At 35.5% G+C, this 26,227-nt stretch overlaps 1 protein-coding gene across 1 annotated transcript; it reads left to right on the top strand.

Moving 5' to 3' along the window:
- The first annotated feature begins 23,507 nt into the window (after positions 1-23,507).
- Positions 23,508-26,223, top strand: BO94DRAFT_506341 (transcription factor IIF subunit TFG1). Its single transcript, XM_025609570.1, has 4 exons — positions 23,508-25,013; positions 25,106-25,402; positions 25,456-25,699; positions 25,774-26,223. The coding sequence occupies exons 1-4, from the start codon at positions 23,658-23,660 to the stop codon at positions 26,013-26,015; spliced, it is 2,139 nt and encodes a 712-aa protein (XP_025473557.1). The 5' UTR covers positions 23,508-23,657; the 3' UTR covers positions 26,016-26,223.
- The last annotated feature ends 4 nt before the right edge of the window (positions 26,224-26,227 follow it).

The raw sequence follows: 26,227 nt of genomic DNA, 5'->3' as shown, positions 1-26,227 counted from the left end.
GTTAAGTTCTACTTGAACCAACTTTCTTAAATAAAATATAATCAGTCTTGGCTTTCTGTCTTCGGGTTGCGTTATATACATATTAATAGTATAATCTAATATATTGGTTTTAATGATTATTTCTCTCTCTGGATCATGCTGTACAAGTATTAATAATATAATAAATTACTGCTTAATATCTTTAAACATGCTCTACTGTGGTTCTTTCTATTAATACTTCTTCAACTTCTTTATAAGCTTGAAGAATAATATTATATAGATAGCGTATCTATCTATAAATTATTGATAGTAGTTGACTAATCTGATAAACTGCTGTAGTTCTTTCAGATTCTTAGATTAAGGCTAATCCTGTATGGCTTGTATTTTTACTTACTCAGTATAGATTCTTTCTGTAGATATCCAGTATTCTAGAAACTCTGTTTTCTATATATAGAATTCACACTTCTTTAGCTTATATTATAACTAATATAAATATAATTTATATAAAACTAGTCTTATATATCTCAGGTATTCTTTCTCAATCTTTAAAAAGATTAATATATTATCTAAATAAGTAATTATAAACCTATCAAAATGTTTTCTAAGAATCTTATTAATATATTACTGAAATGATACTGGTGCGTTAATAAGCCTAAATAGTATAATCAAGTATTTAAAGTATTTATACTTTATTCTGAATACAGTTTTCCATTCTTTATCTTCCATGATGTGTATATAATAATATGTATCTGTAATATTAAGTTTAATAAACTACTTTATTTCTTATATCTTGTCTTGGATTTCTAAAATTAAAGATAATAGGTATTAATCCTTGATTGTAATAGTATTCAGTGACTAATAATCTATATATAACTGTAAATTACTATTCTTTTTTAGTATAAATAAGACTCCATGTTTTACTAATAACTTTGAAGATCTGATATTATCTTTAGCTAGCTGATTATTAATATATTCTTATAATGCCTGTAATTTTTTTTTAGATATCAGATAAATCTTTCTATATACTAATAACTTTTTTTTTTTTATAAGAATAGTATGATCATGCTTTTTATACTAAGATAATTCAGGTTACTCTAACTATTTAAACAAGTCCTTAAATCTCTTATACTGTAATAAAATCTGCATATTATTCTTAACTGTAGCTAGAAGTTCTTATAAATCTTCTAGTCTCTAGACAGTTATCTCAATCTTTATATTAGAACTATTAATACTATACTTACAGTATTCTTTAATTATTGTTAGTATCCATCCTGATAGTTCTATAAGCCAATCTTTCTATAATAACTTAGTTACTACTATTATTTATATAACTATATTTAAGATGTTATTTTTCTCTAAGTTATCTCTGATACCTGGCGTGTTAGACTTTCATAACGATCTTAACCTTCTCTTACTAGATTGTTTAATTCTTATTTTAGCTCCTTGTTAAATAGCAGGCTATACAGATCTAGATCCTATACCTGGTCCTTACTGGTATCGTCTTAGACAATCATAATTTATGAATTAAAGATTCTCAGTTTTCTAATTAATCTGTAGATTATGATTCTTGAATCATAGAATTCTTAACATAATATTATACTATCTTAAAGATGTTATGTCGAAGTTTATGCGCTCATAATAATTCTTTATAATTATAAATACAGTTTCTAACTTGACTGTTAATATAAGAATTCTTAAATTCTCTCTATTTAGTTCTATAATTAGTTCAGATTCTGTTTTTTATTGTCCGAGTATCCCAAGCTATTATATAAATCCTGGGTACATGAAGTTCCCAGTCACTCTAAAATTTATCAGTACTTAAATTAATTAATCTAATATAACTGCTTAGATCTTCAGATATAGTCCTGATTCTGTAATTATTAATTACTATTCCGGCCAGTTAGGTTCTAACTACTGTAAATATCTTCTTAAAAATCTTAAGCCTTTTATTTTTACCGCGTAATATATTATATACTGATTATTAAAACATGCCAGCCAATATATTAATCTGTAATAAAGATATCTCTGGTACTTTTTATACACGCAATTAAAAATAAAACATAGACAGTGACTTATCTTAACCCTAACTACTTCCAGTACCTTAGATCAGTAGTTAATAATATACTTCTAATTATAGTATATTAAGCATGTATTCGTGTAGTATACAAGCTAAGAAAGTTTATTATATCTTTAATAATCTTTACTTTCTTTAAAATAAATATATAGATATGGTTTATCATACCAAGACTCTATTCCTGCAATGTTTATCTTCTAGCTAATCTCTAATAGCTAGTAATAATAGTCTATATTATCTTATCTATATATTAAACAAACTTCCAGATAACAAGAACATCTCTATAAATATTACTCTCAAGTCTTATTCTATAATTTTTAATATTTCAAATCTTAATATAAGTAATACTGTATAATTATCTTAAGCTCTAGACAGAATCATACTGGATTCTCTAAGATCTTCTTCAAGATACAGTCTAACTAATAAGTAATATTCTCTTAATTATTCTTCTGATTTTTCTTATTCTTGTCTCGCTGCGATAGATAGAGTTTATTAATTTCTGATAAAGATTTTTTAGAAATATCAAGTATCTTATTAAGTCTCTTCTTACTAGATTTAAGGCCTTCAAATAGTATATTATACTCTTTATTTAATGATTTGTCTTTATCCTAAACTATATTAAAATAGTTGTTTCTTAAAACTAGCTTATAACTATTATTATTGATTTCTGTGGTCCAAGCTAATGGTATAGATAATCATTGATTTTCTTGTTAACTAGATAGTACTGTTAACTTATCCAGGGTGGCCTGTTATCTTAACTAATCATGATATGTCCTGTTCTCTGACAGCTGACTATGCTGAATGATATATAACTTCTTATTATCTAGTATTCACGTCACGGAGTCTGTCTAAACCTTGTGCTGAATAGCGGTGATATCATAGGCTTCTCTGTCTTGATCCTGGTGCATAGCTCTCAACTGCTTCTAAGGCTGTTGCTGTTTCTGACTTTGACTGCAGTCCTTTGACTGGTGACCTGCTTTGCCGCAGCTAAAGCACAAGCGGTCTTGTTTACGCTGTTCAAGTTCCTTCTTGGACACTTGAGTCTCTTGAGTCTGATGCTGTGCTGTATCCAGCTCCATGGGCTTCAGCCTGTAGAAATCTTCGTATCCCAAGCTTCTAGGTTGTGCCGACCTTCCATTATTAGCTCGGTAACCTGGCTGATTATTGTATTAAGGTATAGACCCACTGATCCACCGATCTTCTTATTATTTTATATTAAAATCATACAGCTTATTATTGATCTTCACTGCTACTTTAATTATCTTGACTAAGGTATCCAGTCATTCTTGCCAAATAATCTTCTCTTAGATCTCTATCTTAAATCCTTCTTTAAATTATGAGATATAAGTGTTATTATCCCAGTCTAGGTGATTAATAACTTGTTAAAACTTTAAAGCATATACAGATACTGATTCTATCTACTTAAGTTATTATAATTTTTACTCAGTATTTTATATTATATTAATATCTTTAAATATCTGTTTAAGACATTATTTAAATCTAGCATAGCTGGTAAAAAGTTATTTTATATTATTATTCTGATTACTTACTAACTTTTTTTATCACTCGCGGATATATAGTTTAAATTAATTAAATACCACTCCAGTAAGATAAGTAAATATAAAAAAGATCTTATCCTTCTTATTCTTGAGCTTTTTCTTGTTTATGTTAAGATACAAGTCTAACTGGATCAAGAAAGCTCTGAGCCGCGCTTGTTTGCTGTTAAATAATTCAGATAGTTAGATCTTAACAGATTTAACTGATAAGCAATCTTCGAGTAACTGGTTCTTTTGTTTTAAGACAGTGATACTTTCTTGTAGCTGATTAACCATGTTCATCAGTTTCTTGATTGTCAGGCCCTACTGCTGAGGCGCACGCGATGTGTTCAATATAGTTAATATAATGACTGATTATTACTGGATAATACTCGTACTGACTGGTGCTCAATGTATCAAACCCTAGGATTGCTTCTCCCTGTTTCTGTTAGCTTAACTCCCGTTCCAATACATACCTTGTAAACTGAATCAAAGATAGTCAGGCTGTTAACTATCTAAAGATGACTTAATCTGAACAGAAAAAGAGAAGTAAGGCTAGATAGTGCCGCGCAGCTATCCATAAGTAAGTACAGATAAGTATTATCACTAAGCTTTACCAAAACATATGGTTACTTAAAGATAATTAGATTAAGCACGAAGAACAGAACTAACTAAGTATATGAAAGAATGTCCTTATATATCCATCCCTTATATACTATTCTGTATACCATCGCGTATACCCCAGGCATATACCATATACCTGACCATATACCCTTCCGTATACCCGCAGTCACGTGACTCGTGACACGTAGCGGCTCAGTTCGGGTCTTTCCTGATAAGAGCTGCGTCGTTCCGAGTACAGCCCTTCTGCCTGACGTAACCGCCTCACTAGTCCCTTTAGCTAGCAGGGGTCCGTAACAAATATAAAGCAAATCTTTACTAGTTATACTAAATTTAAGCAGTGTCTTAAACAGATGTTTAGAGATATTGATGTAGTATAGAATACTGAGTAAAAGTTATAATAATTTAAGCAGACTAGATTGATATCTAAGTATATTTTAGAGTTTTTGTAAATTATTAATTATTTAGATTAGAATAATAACGCCTATATTACACAATTTGAAGAAGGACTCAAGATAGAGATCTAAGAGAAACTCATTTAGTAAGAATAATTAAACATATTATTAAAAATAATTAGAATAATAGTTAAGATTGATAATAAGTTATATAAATATAATATAAAATAATAAGAGGATCAATGGACCAGCAGGTCTATATCTTGATAAAACAGTTAATCAGGTTACTGAGCTAACAACAGAAGATCAGTATAATCTAGAAGCTTAGGATACAAAGATCTTTATAGATTAAAACCAATAGAGCTGGATGCAGTACAGTATCAGACTTAATAAAGTAAAGTATCTAAAAAGAAACTTGAACAGTGTAAACAAGACTGCTTATACTTTAGCTGTAGTAAAGCAGGTCACCAGTCAAAGAATTATAATCAGAAACAGTAAGAGTCTTAGAAGTAGTTAAGAGCTATAAATCAAGATCAAGACAGAGAAGTTTATAATATTACTATTATTCAGTATAAAGTTTAGATAAAATCCATAACATGAATATCAGATAATAAGAAGTTATATATTATTCAGCATGATCAGTTATTAGAGAACAGAATATATTGTGATTAGTTAAGATAACAGGCTACTATGGATAAGCTAATAATATTATCCAGTTAATAAGAGAATTAATAATTATCTATACTATTAGTTTAGACTACAGAAATCAATAATAACAGTAATAAGCCAGTTCCAAGAAATAACTACCTCAGTATAATTTAAAATGAATTCAATCTATTAAATAAAAAATATAATATTCAGCTTAAAGATCTTAAATCTAATAAAAAAAGACTTAACAAGATATCTAATACCCCGGAAAAACCCTTATTAGAAATTAGTAAATCCTGTCTAACACAGTAAGATAAGAATAAAAAGAACTAAAAGAATGATTAAAAGAATGTTACTTATTAGTTAGACTGTATTATAAGAAAGATCTTAGAGAATCCAGCATAATTCTATCCAGAGCTTAAGAAGATCATACAGTATTATCTATATTAAGATTTAAAATATTGAAAATTATAGAATAAGATTTAAAAATAATATTTATAGAAATATCTTTATTATCCAGAAATTTATTTAATATATAGATAAGATAATACAGACTATTATTACTAGCTATTAAAGATTAGCCAGAAGATACACATTACTAAAACAAAATCTTAATATAATAAACCATGTCTGTGCGTACATTTTAAAGAAAATAAGGATTATTAAAAACATAATAAACTTTCTTAATTTATATATTATATAAATATATACTTAACATACCATGATTAGAAATATATTATTAACTACCAATTTAAGATACTGGAAGTGGTTAGGACTAAGGCAAGCTACTGTTTATGTCTTATCTTTGATTATATATGTAAAGAGTACCAGAGACATCTTTATTATAGATTAATATATTAACTAGCATGTTTTAATAACTAGTATATAATACACTATACAGTAAAGATAGAAGGCTCAAGGTTTTTAAGAAGATATTCAAGATAGTTAGAACCTAACTAGCCAGAATAGTAGTTAGCAGCTACTAAATCAGGACTATATCTAAAAATTCAAGTAATTATATTAGATTAACCAGCCTAAGTACTGGTAGACTCTGGAGTAACTGGAAACTTCATGAATCAATTGCATGATACTGGATAAATGTCAACCGTCACAGCATTTCTTTATAAGAAGTAGTCGTTTTATGTATAATACTCCTCATCCAACTCCAACATTCTAACAAGTAATATTATACAGATAGTCCTTACTTGAGGATGATGGTGCTTGCAAGTTTCTCAATTAATATATAGGACCAAGTATTGCAAGAATATTAATATCTAATAATAACACGGTTAGCTAGGCTGACTGTACAGGTACTGGATTAATTCCTTAATAAAAAAACTCATGCTGTCATTGAGCATGAGATACTAAAGAGATAAGAAAAAAAAGAAAGTATAATCTTTATATAGGCCGCCGCTTGTTCAATTATATCTAAAACTCTGAGTAAGAAGTTAGAGAAGCCCGTTATCACTGCATAAGAGATGGCTACAGTATAACTGCAGTACTATACTTCACGTTCATATACGTCCGCAGCCATATCTGAGACTCTTACCACTCTAGCCAAGGTGGCATGCCTTTTCTGGCGTGTGAAAGCACTGCGCTCGGCAACAGTCAAGAAAGGGAAGAACTGTGCTATGTACACTTTACGAAAATATCTCGAAGGTAGGCCACAGGAACACGAAAAACCTTTTGCCTCCAGGAAATTTCATGAGGGGTTGCCATATAATCCGCTAATCCACTAACGTATTCAACGGTTGGACGGCCCGCACGGTTGGACGGCCTATCTTGTAATTCCATACAAAAGATGCTTTTTGAACGTAAGATATCTTAACTATCAGAAGCCTAGAAAACTTAGTACTCAATTTACAGATTATCTATCTCTTAAATAATTTATATACCTTTTTCAAAATCTCATAGAGTTTATTAGAAAAGATATATATATATATATATATATATATAAATTACCTGTACTTTTCTGTATTATATGAGATTTCTTGTATTTTAATAAGAAAAGAATCTAAAAATTCAGAAAAATTAGAATGGATTTATTATTATATATAAAATCTATATACAAATTTAGAGCTTCTTAAATAGTATTGTAGTTGAGATATAATAGAATAAAAAAGCTAGTTTTTATATGGTAGAACAAGATGGGCCGTCCAACCGTGTGGGCCGTCCAACTGTTGAATACGTTAACGTATCCGGTAAGCGAGCGCCGCACCTCCTAAATTTTGATCGCGGTCAAACACCTCGCTCATTTCAACTACTAACTATGCTTCCAAAAGCGCGTCAAAATCTAAGAGATTTAATCGAAAAGGAAGGAAGAGTCCTACTAGCAGTCTCTGCTGTGAAAAATTCAGAAATTTGCAGTATTCGTGAAGCAGCTTGTGTTTATAATGTTACTGAGAGAACTATCTGCAGGCGACTTCATGGTATTACTACACGTGCAGAAATACGCGCCAATAATCATAAAATGACTCAAAATAAAGAGGAATTGCTTGTACAATGGATTCTATTGCTAGATTGATGTGGAGCGCCTCCCCGACTCTCTCATATATGAGAAATGGCCAATATTCTACTCGCTCAGCGTGGTACTACACCAATCCAATCAGTCGGGAAGAAATGGGTATACAACTTTATTAAACGACAAGATCGCTTGAAAACTCGCTATATTTGATGTTACGATTATCAGCGCGCTAAATGCGAAGACCCTAAAGTTATTAAGAAGTAGTTTAATCGTGTATAAATCACTATAATGCAACACGGGATCGTATAAGAAGATATTTATAATTTTGACAAAACTGGCTTCGCTATGGGCCTAGTAGCTACTGCTCAAGTAGTTACTAGAGCTGATTACTATGGAAAGGCCTCTCTTGTACAACCAGGCAATCGAGAATAGGTTACTTCAATCGAGTATATTAACTCTACCGGTTGGGCGCTTCCTCCATGTGTGATCTTTAAAGGAAAGGTCCATATAGAGAGTTGGTATCAAGATATCAAACTCCCACACGATAGCAGGATTAAGGTTAGCCCTAATGGATGGACTACGGACGAAATAGGTCTTCGCTGGCTTCAAAACCTCTTTGTTCCAGCTACTACTAGTCATATAACTGGGGGATATCGTCTTCTAACTCTCGACGGCCATAGCAGCCATCTTACACCTCAATTTAACCAGATATACAGTGAGAGTAATATTATTCCTATCTATATATCTGTACATTCATCACATCTACTACAGCCTCTAGATATTGGCTGCTTCTCGCCTTTAAAGCGGGCGTACGGCAGCTTAGTAGAGAAGCAGGCATGCTTAGGAATCAACCATATTAACAAGCTTGATTTCTTAAAGGCCTTTCCACAAGCTCGCAAACGCGCTTTTTAAATAGATACTATTCAGAATAGCTTTGCAGATGCTGGCTTAGTTCTATTCAATCTAGACAGGGTATTCAATCAGCTGAATATTTAGCTAAAGACCCCTACGCCACCAGGCAGTTGATCAACCAATACAGCTCCAAAAACGCCTTATACAACTAGGCAGCTTGAAAAGCAGGCATCTACTGTGAAGCAACTACTTAGAGCGCGTACGCAGAGTTCTTCATCTTCGCTAGAGGCGCGGTTTGATAAGCTTATTAAAGGTCATGAATTACATCTTAATGAGCTTATTCTTACACGTGAAGAAATCCATGAATTACGCGCTTCTAATGTAAAGAAGCTTCGAAAAAGGAAACGCTCTACTAGGCAGCTAGCTCTTACAGAGGGACCAGCTATTCAGGAAGGCCTAGAGCAGTTCCAGCGTGAGAATGAGGTTAATGAAGCTCAAAATACGCTTTCCCTAGATCCTGTACTTCCTGCAGATAGGCTACGCGTACGAGCGCCCCCGCGCTGCAGCGATTGTCATAGTCTAGGACATAGGCGATTACAATGTCCTAATCGAGTTCCTAATTTATTTTTAGATAGAAATGCAATTATTTTGTTGATAATGGCCCTAGAATTTCACCTATATATAAAGATCGGGTAGAGGTGCGGCGCTCGCTTACGTGCGGCGCTCGCTTACCGAATACGTTAATCCACTAATCCACTTAGTCAGCGTGGACTTGCAAACGTAATCGGACAACGAACCGCCGGGACAACGAGCCGCCGGTGATCCTCACCGCTTCAAACCTCTACAACACGCCATATTCAACCTTGCTTAATTCATTCAAATTTGAAGCTATTCAAACGTATGGAGGGTCTTTCTAGAGATAAAAGGCTAGAGCTTGCCTGCGAGGCCTTTAATCGAGGTCAATTTCCCTCTAAGCAAGCGTGTGCTGCAGCGTTTGATGTTAAGATAAGCACTCTAAAGGGACGGTTGAAAGGAATCAAACCCCGTACTCAAATAGAGGCGAATTTGCGAAAGTTATCTAATAATGATGAGTTGGTGTTGAAGCGCGGGATCCTTGAATTAGACTCACGAGGTTATCCGCTTACCATTGCAAAAGTCCGATATCTTGCAGAGATCCTTCTATCATCCAAAATAAAGTCCGAAAACACTAAAAACAACGCTTATATCAGTGATCGCTGGATCAATCGATTCATCCAACGCCATCAGACTGAATTGAAGTCAAAATACACTCAACAATTTGATTATCAACGTGCAAAATGCGAGGATCCTAGTACCATAAGTCGGTGGTTCGAATTAGTTAAGAATACTATACAAAAATATGGGATTCTTGAACATGATACTTATAATATGGATGAAACGGGATTTCAAATGGGAATAGCTTCAACTGCAAAGGTTGTCTGTGGTGCTGAATCCCGTGAAACAAATGCAAGATCTATACAACCCGGAAATCATGAATGGGTTACTTCGATCGTTACAATCAGTGCAGCAGGGGTCGTACTACCTCCGCATATTATCTTTGCAGGCAAGATGCAGCAGAAGAAGTGGTTTGAAGCTATTCCCGATGACTGGCGGATCAGTGTTAGTGATAACGGATGGACGAATAACAACCTTGCTTTTGACTGGCTTCAATACTTTGACGTATATACAGCCTCAAAAACAGTGGGCCAGTATCGTCTTCTTATTCTAGATGGCCACGGAAGTTATTCAACTGTTGAATTTGATCAATTTTGCAAAGAAAGATTGATTATTCCTTTATACATGCCGCCTCATTCATCTCACAAGCTTCAACCACTTGATGTCGCTTTGCACCGCTAAAGACCCTGTACGGCCGTCGAATCAAAGATGCAGCTGATAAAGGCATCCATCATATACAGGAAGAAGAGTTTTTATATCATTATAAAAAGGTCTATCTCAAAGCCTTTAACACAGCAAATATAAAGCAAGGCTTCGCTGCAACAGGTCTTTCGCCGTACAACCCAGAAAGAGTGCTTCAAAATCTCAAGATATCAAATCAAACACCTCCTCCGCCTTCAACGCCATCATCTAATTAATCTATGTATCTCGGAAAAACACCGTTGACTCTTTATCAATTGAATCACCAAAAGGAAGAGATCAAAACACTACAGGAAGCAGGATTATCATCGCTTATCGCTGATCAAGCGCTTGAAAAGGTGTATAAAGGAGCGGAGATGGCAATGCAGAATGCCGTACTGCTTCAACAGGAGTTAAATCAACTTCGTGCAGTAGACCAATATAAAAAGAATAAGAGAAAGGCTTCAAAACGCTTTCTACAAGAAGGAGGCACTTTAGATGGCCGTACTGCACGTCAGATTACTCAAAAGAAGGATGTTGAAGCTATACAGATGCAGGCTACGCAAAGCACTCAACGCCGGCCGCCTCGCTGCAGTAATTGCAATAGGGAAGGCCATAATCGACTCAAATGTCCAGATAAAGTCAACACCTAGTTTGATTCTGTATATATCATCTGTATAGTGTTAAATTACTTCATTTTGAATCGATTATTGCATCTTAGTGGGCGGAGGCGGCCAACCGCCGGCGGCTCGTTGTCCCGGCGGTTCGTTGTCCGATTACGTAAATGCAACAGTTGCTTCCGTAAGTCATCCAAGTAACTATGCGCCAAATATTATAGAGACATATATTACTCTATCCCAACTAAGCTTATCATAAAGTATGATCATGCTCAGTTCCTTTCTGATTTTACCCAATATATTTTCAAAATTATTCACAACAAGACAAATTATATAATAGAATAAGTCCAGATTCCCTTTCTGAAAATGACCCCACAACATAAAAAATAGCCCGAGAAATAAATAGAGTTCAAATTATATCAGATCTGGCTAAATACTTAACCATTCTTCTATTAGATTTAGAAAAACTTCAATGAGAATAAACAGTATATTATATAAGCTCAACCAATTACTCTAGAAGCCTACTGTTACAGACCCCTGCTAGCCAGGTTACTAGCAGAAGCGGACTTGTCAGGCAGAAAGGTAACGACCAGGAAGGACTCGGGCAGCCAGCAACTCTTATTGAGTAAGATCCCGGTTGGGGTAACACCCGAGGCAACACTGTGTCACGTGACCATCTACCATCAGATCTACCATCGAGGGTATACGATATGGTATATGGAATCCAGGAACGTGACTGGATCGACTCTCGATCTACCCTGAATGGTATACGAAATAGTATACGGAGGATAGGATATAAGGATATTCTTTTATGTATTTAGCTAGTTCTGTTCTTCGTGTTTAATCCAATTATCTTTAAATAACCATATGTTTTGGTAAAGCTTAACAATAATACTTGTCCGTACTTACTTATGGATAGCTACGCAGCACTATTTAGCCTTACTTCTCTTCTTCTGTTCAGATTAAGTCATCTTTAGATAGTTAATAACCTGACTATCTTTGATTTAGTTCACAAGGTATGTATCAGAATGGGAGCTAAATTAACAGGAATAGGAAGAAGCGATCCTAGGATTTGATATATTGAGCACCAGTCAGTATGAGTGTTACTTAGTAATAACCAGTCATTATATTGACTATATTGAACACATCGCGAGCGCCTCAGCAGCAGGGCCCGATAACCAAGGAACTGATAGATATGGTTAGTTAGCTACAAGAAAGCATCATGGCCTTAAAACAAAAGAACCAGTTACTTAAAGGTTGCTTATTAATTAAATCTGTTAAGGTCTGACTATCCAAGCTATTTAACAGCAAACGAGCGAAGCTCAGGGCTTTCTTGACCCAGTTGGACTTATATCTCAACATAAACAAGAAAAAGCTTAAGAATAAAGAGAATAAGATCTTTTTTATATTTATTTACCTTACTGGAGCAGCATTTAATTAATTTAAATTATATATTTACAAGTAATAAGAAAAGTTGGTAAGTAATCAGAATAATGATATAAAATAATTTTTTACTAATTATACTAGATTTAAACAGTATCTTGAACAGATATTTAGAGATATTAATACAGTATAAAACACTAAGTAAAAATTATAATGATTTAAGCAGACAGGATCGGTATCTGTGTATACTTCAGAGTTTTAGCAAGTTATCAGTTACTTAGACTGGGATGATAACACTTATATTTTATAATTTAAAGAAGGATTCAAGATAGAGATCTAAGAAAAGATCATTTAGCAAGAATAACCGGACATCTTGGTCAAGATAATTAAAACAGCAGTAAAGATTGATAATAAGTTGTATAACTTTAATATAAAATAATAAGAGGATCAGTAGACCAGCGGGTCTATATCTTGATATAATAACCAGCCAGATTACTGAGCCAACAACGGAAGATCAGCACAACCTAGAAGCTTGGGATACGAAGATCCCTACGGGCCGAAGCCTATGGAGCTAGATGCAGCACAGCATTAGACTCAAGAGACTCGAGTGTCCAAGGAGGAACTTGAACGGCGTAAACAAGACTGCTTGTACTTTAGCTGCGGCAAAGCAGATCACTAGTTAAAGGACTGCAGTCAGAAATAGCCTCAGAAGTAATTAAGAGCTATGAATCAAGATCAAGGCAGAGGAGTCTATGATGTCACCGCCATTCAGCATGAAGTTTAGACGGAATCTGCAACGCAAATATTAGATAATAAGAAGCTACATGCTATTCAGCATGGTCGGCTATCAGAGAACAGGATGTACCATGATTAATTGAGATAATAGGCCATTCTGGATAAGTTAACAGTACCACCTAGTTAACAAGAGGATTAATAATTGTCTGTATTATTAGTTTGGATTATAGAAGTTAATAATAACAGTTATAAGTTAGTTTCAAGAAACAACTATCCCAGTATAGTTTGGAATGAAGATAAACTGTTAAATAAAGAATATAGTATATTATTTAAAGGCCTTGAATCCAGCAAGAAGAGACTTAACAAGATACTTGATACTTCTAAAAAACCCTTATTAGAACTTAGTAAATTCTGTCTATTATAGTGAGATAAGGATAAAAAGAACCAGAAGAACAATCAAGAAAATGTTGCTTACTGATTAGACTGTATTTTGAAGAAGATCTCAGAGAATCCAGCATGATTTTATCTAAAGTTTAAGATGATTATACAGTATTATCCGCATTAAGACTTAAAATATTGGAAATCATGAAATAAGACTTAGGAATAATATCTACAGAGATATTCTTGTTATCTAGAAGTTTGTTTGACATGTGGATGAGATAATATAGACTATTATTATTAATTATTAAAGATTAGCTAGAAGATAAATATTGCTGGAATAAAATCTTAATATAATAAACCATATCTGTACATTTATTTTAAAGAAAGTAGAGATTATTAAAAACATAATAAACTTCTTTAGCTTGTATATTACACAAATACATACTTAATATACCATAATTAGAAGTACATTACTAACTACTGATCTAGGGTACTGGAAATAGTTAGAACTAAGATAAGCTACTATTTATATAATATCTTTGGGTGCGTGTGTAAAGGGTACCAGAGATATTCTTATCATAGATTAATATATTGGCTAATATGTTTCAATGATTAGTATATAATATACTACGCGGTAAAGATAGAAGGCTTAAGATTTCTAAGAAGATACTTATAATAGTTAGAATCTAACTGGCCGAAATAGTAGTTAACAGCCACAGAATCGGGACCATACCTGAAGATTCAAGCAATTATATTAGATTAATCAGTCTAAGTATTGGTAGACTCTGGAGTAATTGGGAACTTTATGTACCCTGGATTTATATAATAGCTTGAAATACTTAGATAATAGAAAAAAGAATCTGAACCAATTGCAGGACTAAATAAAGAGAATTTGGAAACTCTTATATTAATAGTTAAGTCAGGACTGGTATCTATAACTGTAAAGGGTCACTATAAGTGTATAGACTTTGATATGATATCTTTAGGATGATATAATATTATGTTAGGGATTTTATGATTCAGGAATCATAACCTGCAGATTGATTAGAAGACTGAGAGTCTCTAATTCACTAATTGTGATTGTCCAAGATGATACTAGCAAGAACTAGGTATGGGGTTTGGATCTGTACGGCCCGCTACTCAGCATGGAGCTGAAGCAAGGACTAAGCAACCTAGTAAGAGGAGGTTAAGATTGTTATAAAAGTCTAACACACCAGGTATTGGAGATAACTTAAAGGAAAATAGTATTTCAAGTATAGTTATACAAGTAATAGCAGTAACTAAGCTATTATAGAGAGATTGGCTTATAGAATTATTAGGATAGGCACTGACAATAATAGAGAAATACTGCAAGTATAGTATTAATAGCTCTAATACAGAGGTCAAGATAACTGTCCAGGGACTAGAAGATTTATAGGAACTTCTAGCTGTGGTTAAGAGTGACGTGCAGATTCCACCATAGTATAAGAGATTTAAAGACTTGTTTAAATAGTTAAAGTAATCTAAATTATCTCAGCACGGAAAGCATGATCATATTATTTTTATAGAGAAAGAAAAGTCACCGGTATATAGAAAGATTTATCTAATATCTGAGAAAAAATTATAAGTACTATAAGAATATATTGATAATTAGCTGGTTAAAGATAATATTAGGCCTTCGAAGTTACTAACAGGATATAGAGTCTTATTTATACTGAAAAAGGATGGTAGTTTACAGTTATGTATGGATTATCAGCTACTGAATATTATTATAATTAAGGATTAATACTTGTTATCTTTGATTTCGGAAATCTAAGATAAGATATAAGAAATAAAGTGGTTTATTAAACTTGATATCACGGATGCATATTACTGTATATGTATTATAGAAGATAAAGAATAGAAAACTGTATTCAGAATAAAGTATAGATATTTTAAGTATTTAATTATATTATTTAGACTTACTAACGCATTAGCGTTATTTCAGTAATATATTAATAAAGTTTTTAGAGAATATCTTGATAGGTTTATAATCATTTATTTAGATAATATATTAATCTTCTTGAAGACTGAGAAAGAATATATAAGATATGTGAGACTAGTTCTGCATAAATTATATCTATATCAGTTATAATATAAGCTGAAAAAGTATGAATTTCATATATAGAAAACAGAGTTTCTGGGATATTGGATATCTATAGAGAGAATCTATACTGAGTAAGCTAAGGTATAAGCTATATGGGATTGGCCTTAATCTAGGAATCTGAAAGAACTATAGCAGTTTATTAGATTAGTCAACTACTATTAATAATTTATAGACGGATATGTTATTTATATAATACTATTCTTTAAGCTTATAAAGAAATTAAAGAAATATTAGTAGAAAGAACCACAGCAGAGCGCGTTTAAAGATATTAAACAGTAACTCATTATATTACCAGTATTAGTACAGCACAATCTAGAGAAAGAAACAATCATTAAAATTAATATATCAGATTATGTTGTTAATATGTGTATAACACAACCCAGAGAAGATGGAAAGTTAAGATTGATTATATTTTACTCAAGGAAGTTGGTTCAAGTAGAACTCAACTATGATATTTACAACAAGAAATTGCTAGTTATAGTAGTAGTGTTTAAGTAGTAAAGGGTCTATCTTAAAGAAGCAAAGCATACTGTCATTGTAAAGACAGACTATAAGAACTTGACCTATTTTATGATAATCAAAAAATTGACTAGAAGGCAGGCATGATAGGCTGAGATTCTGTTATAATATGACTTCAGAATTATACACTGCAAGAGAGTAGAGAATAGATATATAGATATGCTGAGCTGTAGGCCAGACTATAAACTAAGTGGAAAGGCTATCAAACCGGCCATCCTGAAGTAAAATATGGATGGATTAATCAGCTATAATAAGACTAATCTAGCAGCAACATTGGAAATAGGCAGTAACCTAATCAAGTAATTGGCTGAAGATATAAAAAATAATAAAATACTCTAGAAAATGAGTAAGGGCTCATTAGACAAGATTATTATTAATGAAAATAGACTAGCGCACTTTCACAGATTAATCTTTATACTAATTATAATAAGGATAGAGATTATAGCTAAGTATTATGATAGACTACTTAAAGATTATTTAGAAGTGGAAAAAATAACTGAACTAATTATAAGGAATTACTATATTCTGAACCTTAGACAGAAAGTACATAATTATATTAGACAATGTGAGACTTATATCAGAAACAAGTCTGTAAGATATTAACCTTATGGATAAATACAAGTATAGAAGGCACTACAACAGTTATAAAAATGAATAATAATTAACTTTATTAATTTACTATCAGAATTAGAGAGATTTAACACTATCACGGTCATTACTGATTATCTTATTAAATATATCTATCTTATACTAAGTAAGATAATAATAATAGTAATACAGATAACAGAACTGTTTCTAGAAAATATTGTTATACACCATGAAATGCCAAAGTATATCATATTAAATTAAGATAAGTTATTTATCTTAAAGTTCTGGAGATCACTTGCAGATCTTATAGAAATAGAAGAATAAATAATAATAGCTTACCATCTGCAGATAAATAAATAAATAGAAAGAGTTAATTAAATAATTAAAAAATATCTGAGACATTACGTGAACTACCAGTAGAATGATTAGGCAAATCTATTACTGATAATACAGTTCTTATATAATAATATCAGTTATTTAATTATTAGAATCTTACTGTTTTATACTAATTACAGATATCATCCAAGGTTTCTGGAAACGCTATTAAGAAGACAGCAAGTTACTGATATAGTTGAGGATATTGTCATGTTCATGGAAAACATGTATTTACAGTTATTTCAAGACATTAAGTTCATGAACTTATATAGTAAGATGTACTATAATCACAGACACAGAAAGAAACCTAATCTTAAAAGAGGAAAGAAGATATTCCTACTCCACAGAAACATTAAGATAAAATAACCAAGTTAGAAGCTTGATCATCACAAGCTAGGATTATTTATCATCAAAAACAAGAAAGGACCGGTCAACTACAAGTTAAGATTGTTAAAATCAATGAACAGAATTCACCTAGTGTTTCATATCTTATTGTTGGAACCTGTACCAAAGAACACTAGAATTGTAGAAAATATGGAGATTGATGATAACATGGAATAAGAATATGAAGTTAAAAAGATCTTAGATTATAAGAAGATTAGCAGCAGGTCAAAGTATTTAGTGAAATAGGTAGAATATGATATCTCAGAGAATATGTGGAAACTTATTGAGAATTTGACAGGCTGTTACCAGCTTATGGAGTAGTACCATTAACAGACAGGTCGAAGTTTGCCTAGAAAGAAGGGGAACTAATTAACTGAGTCAGACTAGGAGTGTCTGATGCAGTGGCAAGTTGAGCAGTATCATGTTTATTAGTCAGATACTCTAACTCTCGGAGATCCTCAGTGCTTAGAGGATCCTTCTTATTCAGCTGCTCTAACATAGTCAAGTTATGATCTAACATCCGCTCGCCATGATCTTTTAGGAACTACTATTGCTTAAACAAGCGAGCCACTTTGGCAGCAATACAGGCCTGTTCAGCAAGGGCCTCAGTGAGTTCGTTTTGCATATCTGATTAATTATGTTTTAAATTATTCTATTCCCTATCACTGTAAAATCATTTTTCATATTTTCAGCTATAATGAGTATAGGCAGCACAATTTCGGCTCTTTAAATCTATAATATAAGAAATGCCTCTCAGAAAACAATATTTGCAGAAACTTTCAGTAATGAAACCATTATCACAAATCTTATTAGACTGATGAATGCGTTTCTTTACCTGATTATGATTAGTGCAACAACAAGATATGATGAACCATCATAAAAAAAGAAAAATTGAGAAAAACTCAACCAACACAGGAGGGACACGCATCTTTATGTCTCTTGAGAACAAGAAACCTTGAAGGAGGGGGAGTGATGTTACAGACCCCTGCTAGCCAGGTTACTAGCAGAAGCAGACTTATCAGGCAGAAAGGTAATGATCAGGAAGGACTCAGGCAGCCAGCAACTCTTATTAAGTAAGATCCCGGTTAGGGTAATATCTGAGGCAACGCTGTGTCACGTGACTATCTACCATCAGATCTACCATTGAGGATATATGATATAGTATATGGAATCCAGGAACATGACTGGATTGACCCTCGATCTACTCTGAATGATATACGAAATGGTATACAGAGAATAGGATATAAGGACATTTTTTCATGTACTTAGCTAGTTCTGTTCTTTGTGCTTAATCCAATTATCTTTAAGTAACCATATATTTTGGTAAAGCTTAGCGACAACACTCGTCCGCACTTACTTACGGATAGCTGCGCGGCACTATCTGGCCTTACTTCTCTTCTTCTGTTCAGATCAAGTCACCTTTAGATAGTCAACAACCTGACTACCTTTGATTCAGTTCACAAGGTACGTATCAGAACGGGAGCTAAGCTAACAGGAACAGGGAGAAGCGATCCTAGGGTTTGACACCTACCCGATAAATTATACAGACCTCATCAAGAAAAAGATGTACATCCTATAGAAAGAATAAGACCTGGACTTGCTACAAAAGCACTAAGCCACAGACTATCTCATGGCTTGCACCAGACAGTCATCTATTTCCATAATTCCAGATATGTTCAGTTGCCGTACAGACAATTAAGAATGTTCTTGGTATGACTAGCCGTGCTAAGCTTACTTTAATGAATTCCCGAGACTCTTTTAATACTCTACACTCTGCACTTTACACTTTATAGGCAATCTTAAGTACGTATCTAATATACTTACTAATATAAAGAAAGTTTTAAAGATCTCTAATTACCTTAATTACCTTAATTACCTTAATTACCTTAATTACCTTAATTACCTTAATTACCTTAATTACCTTAATTACCTTAATTACCTTAATTACCTTAATTACCTTAATTATCTTAATTACCCTAACTACACCTGAATCATCTCAAGAATGTTAAGAACCTCATTATCTTGAATGTGCTTCACCATACTGAAACAGGTGGAGTGATAGAATACCACTATTTTAGTGGCAGTGCCATGTAAACAAGATGTTGGCTTGGTTGGGGCCTATCCGCGTAATCAGGCGGTGACCATCGACTAACGTAATCCACAAGCGAGTGGGCCGCACAAGCGAGTGGGCCGGCGCGCGCGTTATTCTCGCGTTCTTCAACTTGAAGCTATTCAACCACCAACAACTCCACCAGACATGCCTCAATCGTCAAAATCTTTGGTGGAACAAGAAGGCCGTATCTGCCTAGCTGTTGAGGCTATTCAAAGTAGCAGAATTTTGCATATAAACGAAGCTGCGAGCGCTTACAATGTTCCGTGTTCAACTCTGCAACGATGTATTAAAGGAGTCAAATCACGTTCAGATATACGTGTCAAGTCTATGAAACTGACTCTCCTTGAAGAAGAGGCTTTAAAGGACTGGATACTCTTACTTGTTAAGCGTGGGCTTCATCCTCGGCCGTCATATGTTCAGAATATAGCATCTATTCTTCAAAAACATGCCTCGAATTCCGCAGTCTCTGTCGGCGAAAACTGGGTATATAACTTTGTTAAGCGTACACCGGCTTTAAAGAGTCAATTCTTTCAAAGATATCATATCTAACGTGCGAAATATGAAGATTCCAAGCTCTTAGGTGAGTGGTTCGATCGGATTAAAGCCGTAAGAAAGAAATACGGTATTCTCAATGAAGATATCTGGAACTTTGATGAAACAGGCTTTGTTATGGGTATAGTGATTACAGCGCGTGTAATCACAAGATCTGATTATATAAGTAAACCATTTTTTATACAGCCTGATAACCGCGAATGGGTGATCTTAATTAAATATATCAACACCGCCGGTGTGGTGTTGATGCTGTACTTAATTCTTAAGAGAAAGATTCATATAAGGATATGATATCAAGACCTTATTTTATCTGATTAGTATATTAATCTATCACTAAATAATTAGACTTTTAATAAGATTGGTTTACATTGGCTTCGTGAACACTTTATTCCTTCTACTAAGGACTGACGGATTAGACAATATAGTTTTCTAATTCTTGACAGACACGACTCCCATTTGACTCCGGAATTTGATAATATATATAGCTAAAATAATATTAATCTTATCTGCATGCCTCCGCATTCTTCATATCTTTATTAACTACTTAATATTGCTTACTTTATACTATTAAAATAAGTATATAGAAGTTTAATAAAACAGCTGATTTACCAGAGCACCCACTATATTAATAAGATTGATTTCTTGGATATATTTCTAGATATATATTCTCTTACTTTTAAAGAATTAACTATATATAACGTCTTTAAGGCTTCAGGATTGGTTCCATTCTAGCCAGATGAGGTTCTTGATAGGCTGGTTATATAGCTCCATGAGCCTACTCTAACCGGTAGTATTTCTACTATATTAACAGTGCTAAAAATATCTAAGAATACAAGGCAGTTGCGGAGGCATGAAACTACTATTAAAAGGCTTCTTCGTGAACGTACAATTAGCCCATCTTCACAGATGAAAGCAGTGTTATTCTATGTTATAAAAGGATGCGAAATCGCCTTTAACTGGGCTACTTTGCTTGAGCAGAAAGTCGACGAATTACGGGCTGGATTAGAGAGGCAAAACACTAAGAAGAAGAGGTCTTATCGCTAAATGGCCGGCCTTAACGGCCTCACTGTTGAAGAGGCTAAAATCGCGTTCAAACAGACTTGTGAGGCTGATTAAGTTGGAAGTCAGCTTGTAGAATCAGCTACAGGCGAGGAACAGCCTCGCCGCCGGGCACCATCTCGCTGCAGCGAGTGTGGAACAATTGGGCATATAAGAACAAGATGTCCAACACGTCAAAACACCAGTTAAACACGTTATTTTGTTGATATAGTGGACTATATAAGCTTCATCTTTTCATGGAGGCATGTTTGGCCGGGCGCGCCGGCCCACTCGCTTGTGCGGCCCACTCGCTTGTGGATTACGTTACTGCTAACGTAATCGGACACCGAGCCGGCGCGACACCGAGCCGCGTCTTGCACCCTCAACATCTTGAAGTCGAAGAACTCTTCCAAATTGCCCTATTCGCGATATATCGTGATTTCTTTAATATTTCTTTTCGTATATCAATATAGCTGATATAAATGAACGCTTAAATCTCGCCGTTAAAGTCTTTAAGAGTGGGAAGTTCTCTACAAAGGTTGCCTGCGCTGCCGCGTTTGACATCAAGATAAGCACTTTTAAAGATTGTTTAAATAGCATTAAATCACATATAGAAAAAGATGCCAATAGTAGAAAGCTATCTATAATTAAGAAAAACACGTTAAAGCAGTGGCTTCTTATTATGGCTTACCGTAGACTGTCTCTTAAAATCTGTGATATTTAATTCTCCGTCTAGCTGCTATATCAAGTAAAGTTAAAGCCAAATCAACACAGTATTATATTAGAATGTTAGATTACTTGTTATATTAAACATCATCCGGAACTAATATCTAAATTCATATCAAAGTATGATTATCAACATGCTAAATATAAGGATCCTTATCTTATTCAGAGATGGTTCGACCTCATTCATAATACAGTCTAAAGATATAATATTCTTGATAAAGATATATGGAATATGGATGAGATTAGATTTCAGATAGGAGTTACTTTAACTGCTTGTATAATCTGTGGCTTAGAAATATAAAAATCACGTGCAAAGTGTATATAGCTAAGAAACTGCGAATAAGTGACTTTAATTATTATAATATCAGCCTTAAAAACAGTTCTGCCACTGCAGATTATCTTTACAGTATAGAATCATCAATCAACATAATACAAAGTCTGTCCAAGATCATATTATCTGAGTATCAGCAAGAATGGCTGGACTATTAATAAGCTTGGTTTTGACTGGCTTCAGAACGTGTTTAACCAGTATACGGCTTCAAAAACTGTTGGCGAGTATCATATATTGATTCTTAACAGTCATAGCAGTCATGCAACTCAGCAGTTTGATCAGTTCTGTACAGCACGGAAAATTATTCCTTTATATATGCCTGCCCACTCATCCCATAAACTGCAGCCACTTAACATCACTTGTTTTAGACCATTAAAAAAGTTATATAGCCAGCGTGTATCTGAGACTATTTATTATAGAGAAGAATCAATTACTAAACTTGATTTCTTACAGTTATATCAGTGTCCACGCCAAGGCCTTCTCTAATATCAATATACTCAGTAGATTCCGTGCCACCGGCCTCGTTCCTTTAAATCCTCAAAAGGTGCTTTTAATGCTACAGATTCAATTAAAAACACTAACTCCGCTAACATCCTCGCATTCTAATCAGTCTTTCTATCTTGGAAAAACGCTTGCAAATTTATATAAACTCAGAAAACAGAGACAAGAAATACAAGAACTTGCAGATCAAGGCCTAGCATCAATAATTTCACACAAAGTTATTAAAAAGATGATTAAGGCTGCGGAACAGTCTATGCAGAACACAGTCCTGCTTCAACAACAAGTTAAGCAATTCCAGTCTATACAAGCAAGTAAAAAAGAAAAGGGAAAGGCCTCACGTCGTTATATACAGCAGGGAGGCACTTTGACAGGCCAAGAGGGCTTTAATATAGCTCAGATGCGAGAAAATGAAGCAATTCAGGCCGCAGCACCAAGGCCGGCCAGGGCACGCCGGCCAGCCCGCTGCAGTATATGTGGAAGTGAAGGACACAATCGTTTAAAATGCCCTCATGAAAACAACAAGAATTGATGTATACAGCCTTTTCTTGGTGGCTGAATAGCCTTAGGAAGCGGCCAGCGAGGCAGTCAGCGAGGCGGCGGCAGACCGCCGCCGGCTCGGTGTCCGATTACGTTATGATGGCTTCCTTACATAATCACCATCCTCTCACCTCGTTCATCTCCGCCTCACTTCAGCCGTCACCTCTGACCTCTACACGGTGTTTGTCACTGGTCTATGGATCGAAGTCACTCATGTGTTTCAAAAAAGATCTGAGCGTCTTTTCATAAATTCCCTCTTGAGTCTTGAGAAGGTCTCCCAGGATCTCAAACGACAAACACTAAGCGGCTATCATGACCACCCCTACGAATGACCAACCACTGCAGGCCCCAACGGGGTCAAATGGTCCCCCGCCTTTGAGGATTCGTCGCCCAAAAGTGGCGGATCCTCTCGTGCGACCGAAGAGAAGACCGGCAGTGAAACCTCCGATCCCAACATCAGCGGCAAATAGCGCATCAAGATTGCCATCCTCCAGGCCCGTCACTTCCAATGTACTCTCCGGGAATCGGCCCGAGAGAACTGGACCTGCGCATCCAAGGCATGATTTCGCGACGAACGGATTCAGTGGCCCATTGTTGTCCGAAAATTATGTTGATTACCCTATTGTGACTACAAGACGAGCATTGCGCGAAGGCCTGAAGCATCATATTGCAAGGTTCACGTCTAAGAAATCTGTTGATCCTCGCGATGAATCTCAATTTACTCGTCCCGTTAGACTCCAGCGCCGAGATCCACGAGCACGGTCGCATGAATCACATGTTGAAAGAGGCCAATTCAATTCAAAACACGGTTTCGAACAAAGCACTCAGATGGATGAACTTGAACGGGAGGAACTTGAGGCGAGGAAGGCAGCTCGCGAAAAAGAGCGTGCGGAAAACATGGCTCAAATAGCCCCCTCTGTCGGATCGGCGCCGAAAAGACATAACGCACCTAAGCAGAAAACTCAGCAGGTGGCTAAGACGGACATGACACCCGAAGAGATAGCCAGGACTCGGATCAAGTACGAGGAGGCCCTACCATGGCACTTGGAGGATTTTGACAACAAGAATATCTGGGTGGGAAATTACGAAGCCGCCTTGTCAGAGACGCATGCGGTATTTGTGCTTGAGAATACAGGGAGAATGAGAATGATTCCAGTGGAAAAGTGGTATCGCTTCAGTGCGAAGAACCAATTCAAGGCCTTGACCATAGAAGAGGCCGAAAGATTCATGGCTAAAAAGGTCAAAGACCCACGGTGGTTCATGGAGAAGCAGCAAGAATTGGCTCAGCGGAAGGAGCTTGAGCAGTTTGCTAAGCAGCAAAAAGTGTACGCCGGCAAACAGGGTACTCCAGGCGGAGTTGAAGGGTTAGAAGGAGACGAGATGGACTTCGAAGAGGATAGGTTTGCGGACGACGAGGAGCACGATGATCTTTTCAACGAGGACGAGGAAGCAAAAGCGGCTGAAAAGCGAATCAAGAAAGACCAGCTGAAGGCGAATGTGTTCGATCTGAAAATGGAAAAGGACTATGAAGAGGAGGAAATAAGAGAGAAAAGAGAAAAAGAAGCCCGTCGGGTGCTCGGAAAGAAAGTACGAAAGGCCCTTCAGAAGAGAGAAAAGAACTTCGACTATAGCAGTGGCTCGGATGCGAATCCTTATTCCGATGACGAGGTATGTTTTCTGAAACTTTCCACCTTCTTTCGGTTTTCTGTGTCTATGCGCCCATGTATAGCAGCCATCGCTGATCAGATATTCATCAACAGAGCTCGGATGAAAGTGATGCTGAACGGCCGAAGGAGGAGGAAGAGGTAAAAGTCGAAGAGGACAAGAGCAAGAAAGAGCCCTCTAAGGGTAACCTTACGCCATCAGGTCGCTCAAGACATACGGATTTGTTGAAGAAAGGAACCGCCACAGCACCTCGGAAGCGGCTTGGATCTCCGTCTGATGCAAGTGGGACAGATACTTCTCGTAAGAAGGGGAAGAGCAAGCACCCATCTTCCCAGCCTACACCCCAGCCATCTTCTCGACCCATGTCTCCAAACGCGTCATCATCGTTGCCAGTAAGCTTACTTTAACTCATTTTGGATCTGCTCTAGTCACTTATTCAGCCTAGGTCAGCAAAAAGCGCGTTAGGAATATGCTAGGGGGAGGTGCGGGATCTATCAGTGATGTTGACGGTGGTGCAGGATCAGGAGGGGAGATGAGCGAAAGTGGGAAGACCAAGAAATTGAAACTCAATCCTCCCTCCGTAGCATCCCAGAGTGTGACACCTCAAGGATCTAGGGCTGGAAGCCCGGTTCCCCTGGGTAGCAAGAGCTTCTCAGGAAGTCGTGCTAGCAGTCCAGAGTCATTGAGAGGTAAGTTGCTCGATTATATTGTGATGCCCCCAATGGTCTACAAATCGGCTTACTGATTGACCGTACACATATAGGTCCGACGCGCATTTCGACACCAGGGCCATCTAGTAATACCCAAAGCTTCCCGACACCCGCGGAAATTCATGCCGCCATCCCGCAATCCGGTATCTTAAGTAGCGACTTGCTAAAAATCTTCCGTCCTCGTATCGGGGAATCCAAAGAGAACCACCGAAGGTTTATCGCTATCGTCAAAGACGTGGGAGTTTACGGGAAAGAGGATCGGCTTTTACGACCTGGTTCACTGAAGGGGCCATGATCCTATCTATGTGACGCCCCATCAAACAGGGTTATATGCTACACATGTCTTGCAGCAATCGTTGAATAGATACGAGCAAGTAATGGAAGCCTAGAGCAGCTTTTGCAGCGGCTCTGTTATAATCGATTTTCTCTAGGCTGGACTAGCAGCCGCTGAACTTGTACGCCACGCTTTTACTAGATCAGGAAGCAAATGAAAATGCATTTACACAT

The sequence above is a fragment of the Aspergillus sclerotioniger genome (genome assembly GCF_003184525.1).
Source record: "Aspergillus sclerotioniger CBS 115572 chromosome Unknown BO94scaffold_1, whole genome shotgun sequence".
Taxonomy (NCBI): domain Eukaryota; kingdom Fungi; phylum Ascomycota; class Eurotiomycetes; order Eurotiales; family Aspergillaceae; genus Aspergillus; species Aspergillus sclerotioniger.
The sequence above is the reverse complement of the archived record's forward strand: the minus strand, read 5'-3'. Positions and strand labels throughout refer to the sequence as shown.

Excerpts from the sequence above, each read along its gene's own strand:
- BO94DRAFT_506341 (XM_025609570.1), top strand. The coding sequence starts at position 23,658 with ATGACCACCCCTACGAATGACCAACCACTGCAGGCCCCAACGGGGTCA. Across the intron at positions 25,014-25,105 it reads ATCCTTATTCCGATGACGAG|AGCTCGGATGAAAGTGATGC; the intron begins GTATGTTTTCTG and ends ATTCATCAACAG. Across the intron at positions 25,403-25,455 it reads ACGCGTCATCATCGTTGCCA|GTCAGCAAAAAGCGCGTTAG; the intron begins GTAAGCTTACTT and ends TATTCAGCCTAG.